Source organism: Lipotes vexillifer, unplaced genomic scaffold (assembly GCF_000442215.2).
Source record: "Lipotes vexillifer unplaced genomic scaffold, Lipotes_vexillifer_v1.1 scaffold1129, whole genome shotgun sequence".
Classification (NCBI taxonomy): Eukaryota; Metazoa; Chordata; class Mammalia; order Artiodactyla; family Lipotidae; genus Lipotes; species Lipotes vexillifer.
This window is the reverse complement of record NW_006789022.1, coordinates 2,880,237-2,886,839: the sequence shown is the minus strand read 5'-3', so window position 1 is coordinate 2,886,839 and position 6,603 is coordinate 2,880,237. Positions and strand designations below refer to the sequence as shown.

Genomic DNA, 6,603 nt, shown 5'->3' with positions numbered 1-6,603 from the left:
AAAAAAAAAAAAAAAAAAAAAAGCAAGTCCTTATAAATTTCCATTTAAAAGGAGTCTTCATTTTGTGACCACCTAGAGGGGTGGGATACGGAGGGTGGGAGGGAGATGCAAGAGGGAGGAGATATGGGGATATATGTATATGTATAGCTAATTCACTTTGTTATAAAGCAGGAACTAACACACCATTGTAAAGCAATTATACTCCAATAAAGATGTTAAAAATAAATAAATAAAATTACGTGTTTAAAGTGATGGCCACCCTGCAGCTGCAGAGATAGCTGTATCTTTCCACGGCATCAAGCTTACTAAAGAATCTGACTTGATAAAGCATCAAATTGAAAACACAAGAGTATCAGGTTTGAGATACTGTGCAATATGGAGGCTTCCTGAATATTCATTAACTGTCACCAACTTGCTCTGTTCTCTGTTAATATAAATCAGTCCTTAGAATATCATCTGAACAAAGTGGTCTTGAGACATTCTAGAAATTGTTATAATTTAAGGAGGAACTGAAATTCCTATTGGTGGTTGGGCTTGATAACTCACCGGCCTGGTAATAATGTTGGAATCTTGATGCCTCTATATTCCTAAACCATACAGTTGAGACCAACTCAATTGGCGCCTTCCTCTCCTATCATAGAATGAGAAATAAAAACCTTTGACTGTAAGGATTATTATTTTACTAAAGAGATTAAGAGTCTCACCACCATTTGAACAAGTACAACATAGCGAGTCATAGTAAGTCCAGCAGTAACTGTGATGGCCAAGCTCTGTAGCAGACCCTGACTACCTCGGATCACATGACACTATAATCACTGCTACAAGACACCTTCAAAACTTCGGATCAATCTACTCATGTTTTCTTATAATTTAAATTCTTTTAGAAGATAACTGTATATATCCAAGAGAACTGAAAGTGTGGACACAGGTCCACCCTTGTACATGAATGTTCATAGTAGCATTATTCCTAAGAGCCAAAGGTGGACGCAACCCAAATGTCCATCAACTGATGAATGGCTAAACAAAATGTACTGATAGTATATCCATACAATGGAACACTACTGGCCAATAAAAATGAATGAAATACTGACATGGGCTACAACATGGATGAACCTTATAAACATTATGCTAAGTGAAAGAAGCCAGATACAAGAGATCACAGATTGTATGATTCCATTCACATGAAACATCCAGAAGAGGCAAATACTTAGAGACAAAAATCAGGTTAGTGGTTTCCAGGGACTAGGGACAAGGGAAAATGGGGAGACTGCTAATGATGTGGAGTTTCTTTTTAGGGTGATGAAAGCATTCTAAAATTAGACCATTATGCTGGTTGCACAACTCTGTGAATACACTAAAAACCACCACACGGTACACTTTAAAAGGATAAATTTTAGGTATGTGAATTATATCTCAATAAAGTTGTCATTTTTTAAAAAGGTAACTGACAGCTTAGGCAAAAATACAATAACAACAATGTATGTTGGGATTTATAACATATGCAGAAGCAAAATGTATGTTAATAATGCAGTGACGCCAGATATGGAGAAATGGAGCTACCGCAAGCTTCTTATACTATTAAAAAAGTGGTATCGTATCACTCGAAGGTAGACCATAATAAGGTAAAAATGTAGAATGTAAAAACTAAAACAAGAATTAAAATTACAAAGCACAAGGAATTATAGTCAGTAAACCACAAATGAAATAAAACTGAATCACAAAAAACAATCAAAAAGAAGTTGGAAAAAAAGGAGAAAGGAAACAAAAAAACAGATAGGACAAATAGGAAATAAACAGTGGGATGGCAGACTTAAATCTAAGCCTATCAATAGTCACATTAAAGTACATAGTCTTAAACGTCCTAATGAAAAGGTAGAGATTGTTGATTGGATAAAAAAATAAAACCCAACTCTATGCTGCCTACAAGAAACACATTTTAAATATAAATGCATAAATAGGTTAAAAGGAGAAGGAAGAAAATGACATACCATGCTAACACTAATTGAAAGAGCTGGAGTGACTATATTAATATCAGACAAAGTAGATTTCAAAGCAATGAATCTTTCTAGGAATAAAGAAGGCATTATTTGTAATAATAAAGGAATCGATTCATCAATAATGAATAACAATACTAAATGTTTACGTATCTAATAATACGGCCTTATGATTCATTAAAAACAAACTGATAAAACTACAAAGAGAAATAAACAAGTCTACAATTATAGTAAAAAATTTCAGTACTCCTCTATGTAATTAATAGAAAAATATAAACAGAAGACCTGAATAACACTATGAACCAACTTGACCTAATAGATATTTATAGACTACTCCATCCAACAATAGCAGAATACACGTTCTTCCCAAAAACTAACAATATTTACCAAGAAGGACCATATCTGGGGCTGTAAAACAAGTCTCGTTAAATTGAAATGGATTCAAGTCATACAAAATACATTCTCTGACCACAACAGAATAACTTAATAACCAAAAGATATCTTGGAAAATCTCCAAGCATTTGGAAACTAAATAACATTTTTCATAACCCACAGGAGATAAAAAGGGCAGGGGGGAGTTACTTTGAATTGAACAAAAATGAAAATACAACATGCCAAAATTTGTGGGACACCGCAAAGCAGTGCTTAAGGGGAAGTTTATAGTAATAAATGCCTATAATAGATAAGAAGAAAAGTCTGAAATCAGTGTCCTCTACTTCCACCTTAAGACAGAAAAAGAAGTGCAAATTAAAACCAAAGTAAATAGAAAAAAGGAAATAATAAAAATCAGAACAGGATCAGAGATATATAAAACAGAAAAACAACAGAAGAAAATCAATGAAATCAAGAGCTGGTTCTCTGAGAAAATCCATAAAATTGTTAAAACTCTAACCGAATTGATCAGGGGAAAAAAGAGAAGACGCAAATTACCAATATCAGGAATGAGAGCGGTGACATCATTACATGTCCTACAGATACTACATGGATAACAAGGGAAAATTATGAACAACTTTATGCCAATATATTTGACAAAGCTCACTCAAGAAGAAACAGATAATGTGAATATCTCAAAATATATGAAGGAAATTGATTTTGTAGTTAAAATCCTTCAAACAAAGAAAACACCAGGCCCAGACAGCTTCACTGGTAAATTCTAACCAACATTAAAGGAAAAAATAATACCAATTCTTCACAAGAATTCTGTGGAATAGGAATACTTCCAAACTCATTCCATGAGGCTTGCATTACCGTAATACCAAAACAGACAACTACAAGAAAATAAAATTTAACAAATTAATACCCTTTATGAACATAAATGCAAAAATTCAAAGCAAAATTTTGTAAATTGCATAAAACAATATATAAAAAGAATAATACATCATGGTCACATGTGTTTCCCCCCCCCCAGGATTTCTAGGTTGTTATAACATCTGAACACCAGCCAACATAATTCAAACTAAAAAAGAAAAATTATATGATCATCTCAATAGGTACAGAAAAAGCATTTGTTAAAATTCAATGTCTATTCCTGATTTTTTTTTTCCAAAGAAACTCTCAACAAACTGGTAAAAGAAAGGAACTTTCTTAACCTAATAAAAGGCATCTATGAAAAACCTACAGCTTACATCATACTAAATGGTAAAGACTGAAGGCTTTCCCTCTAAGTTAAGGAATTAGATAAAGATGTCTGCTCCCACCACTTCCATTAAGCATTGTACTGAAGATTCTGGCTAGTATCAGTAAAATTTAAGACAAAAATAAAGGCATCCAGGGCTTCCCTGGTGGCGCAGTGGTTGAGAGTCCGTCTGCCAATGCAGGGGACACAGGTTCGTGCCCAGGTCTGGGAAGATCCCACATGCTGTGGAGCGGCTGGGCCTGTGAGCCATGGCCGCTGAGCCTGCGCGTCCGGAGCCTGTGCTCCGCAACGGGAGAGGCCACAACAGTGAGAGGCCCGCGTACTGCAAAAAAATTAATAAATAAAAATAAATAAATTAAAAAAATAAAGGCATCCAGCTAGGAAAGGAAAAAGTGAAACTGTCTTTACAGGTGACATGATATGTAAAAAGTCTAATGGAATCGACCCAAAAAAAGTTACTCAAGTAAATAAGTCAGTAAATAAGGTTGAAGGATACAAGATAAGTATCCTTATCTAAGTACCCTGGCAAAAGTCAATTATATTTCCAATTACTAGCAATAAACAATCAGAAATTGACATTTTTTTCACTTTAAATGTTCAAAATTGAAATTTAAAATTTTCTGAAATACCATTTCAATAGCATCAAAAAGTATGAAATACTTTCAAAAAGACGTGCAGGATCCGAAGCTGAAATTTACAAAACACTGCTGAGAGAAATTAAAGAAGACCTAAGTAAATAGAATACCTTGTTCATGAGTCAAGAGACAATATTGTGAAGACACCAATTCTCTTAAAATTTGATGTGATTCCAGGGAAAATCTCAGCAGGCGTTTTATAGAACCTAGGATAGCCAAAACAACTTTGAAGAACAACAGAATCGGAGGGCTAACATTCTTGACTTCAAGAGTTATTACAAAGCTACAGTAATCAACATAGTGTGGTATTGGTCTTACAATAGACAAATAGGATCAATGGAATAAAGCAGCCCAGAAAGGGACCCACTAGTATGTGGACAACTGGTTTTTACAAGGTGCAAAGGCAACTCAGTGGGAAAAGGATAGTCGTTTCTAGAAATGGTGCTGGAATAGCTTGATAGCCACGAGGAAAAAAAAATAAACGTCGATCTGTACCTCATGCCATATACAAAAATCAACTCAAAATGTATCAAAGATGTAAACGTACTGTGTAAAAACTAAATGTAAAAACTAAAACTTTAAAATAGCTGGAAGAAAAGAGGAGAAAACCTTTGTGACCTTGGTTTAGGCAAAGATTTCTCAGATACAACACCAAAGGCACAATTCATAAAAGAAAAACTTATAAATTGGACCTCAACAGAGTTTAAAATTTTTTGTTCTTCAAAAGATACTGTTAAGAAAACAAAAACACAAACCACAGGCTGAGAGAAAATATTGCAAGTGATGATGAACTTCATCTGTACTTGTATACAGAATTTCTGAAGAACTCTCAAACAGATAAACCAAGAGAAAAAATAGGCAAAAGATTTGGATATTTCACCAAAGATTATATATCAATATAAGGAAAACAAATAAACACATGCAAAGATTTTCAACATCATTAGTCATTAAGGGAATGCAAATTACAACAGCAATGAGATACCTACATACGTATTAGGATAGCTAAAGTTAAAGAGATTGACCAAACCAAATGCTGATGAGGACGAGGAGGAACTGGAACTCTCACATGCTGCTGGTGGGAATGTAAAATGGCACAACCACTTTGGAAAACAGTAAGTTAAACAAACATCTACCAAATGATTTAGCCACTATATTCCTACATATTCACCCAATAGAAAACATATGTCTATACAAAGATCTGTAAACAAATGTTCATAGCAGCTTTATTTGTAACAGCCAGAACTGGAAACAACCCAAATGCCCATCAACGGGTGAATGGATAAATAGTGGTCTACCATACAATGAAATCCTGCTCAGTAATAACAAGGAATAAACTACTGATAATCTGCAACATGGATATAATTTGAAATAATTACGTGAAAGGAGACAGACAAAAAAGAGCACATACAATATGATTCCATTTATATAAGTCTCTAGAAAACGCAAACTAACGCATAATGACAGAAAGTGCATCAGTTGTTGCCTGGGGATGGGAGTGGGAAGAGGGAGGGGTTTACAGAAGGGAACAAAGAAAGCTTTGGGAGCGATGGAGATGTTCGTTATCTTGACTGCGGTGATGGTTTCATGGGTGAATACATATGTCAAAACATATCCAAATGTATATTGCATATTCTGAATATATGAAGTTTATTGTATGTCAGTTATACCTCAATAAAGCTCAATAATCAGCTCCGTAAAGCTGTTTTTTAAAAATTTTAAAGGCGTAAGCAACATCCCAAATCAGTATGCAATTCAACCTGCCACAGTATAAATAAAGTAAAATACAATATTACGTAGGGAAGAAGTCGCCAGGAAGTTAAAGGTATGCCTGGTCTGAGAATTCCCGAGATACCCACCTCTGCTGCCTGCTTTGTTAACCTTCCCGCACTCCCAGGCTCCGGAGCTGAATTCCACTCTGCTCTCTTCTGGTTGGGTGTGGACTCCAAGGGCTTCTCCCTAAATGAATTTTGTGATTATATAGTTAATAAACAAAACACTTTTTCACAATTATTGGAAATTCTGTATTACCTCAGATTTACGATTTTAAGATATCTTTTAGTTTTCAGATTATAGGAAACATTCCCCCCCACACCCGAAGCTTGTTTCTGTGATGCCATTTGCTGTCATACAAAATAATGGCTATTTTTTGCTTTTCAGACAATTGTTTAAAATGCTAATGATAGCAATGAGTTGCTTTCAGAGGCTTTCCCCCCCTCCTCTGATAATCTTTTTTTTTTTTTTAATATTTATCAAAGTGACACTTGGACATAGCTTTTTAAAAAATGCTAACTGTACATAATGACTTATACGGAAATGCAACAGGCCTCTGCTCTTTCCC

At 34.7% G+C, this 6,603-nt stretch overlaps 1 protein-coding gene across 1 annotated transcript in view; it reads right to left on the bottom strand.

Annotated features, from left to right (window-relative positions):
• Positions 1–6,603, bottom strand: part of PLAAT5 (phospholipase A and acyltransferase 5) — a 24,167-nt gene that overhangs the window by 15,605 nt on the left and 1,959 nt on the right. Inside the window, 1 exon segment of the mRNA XM_007462208.1 lies at positions 6,122–6,221. Coding sequence (XP_007462270.1) covers positions 6,122–6,221 — 100 coding nt within the window.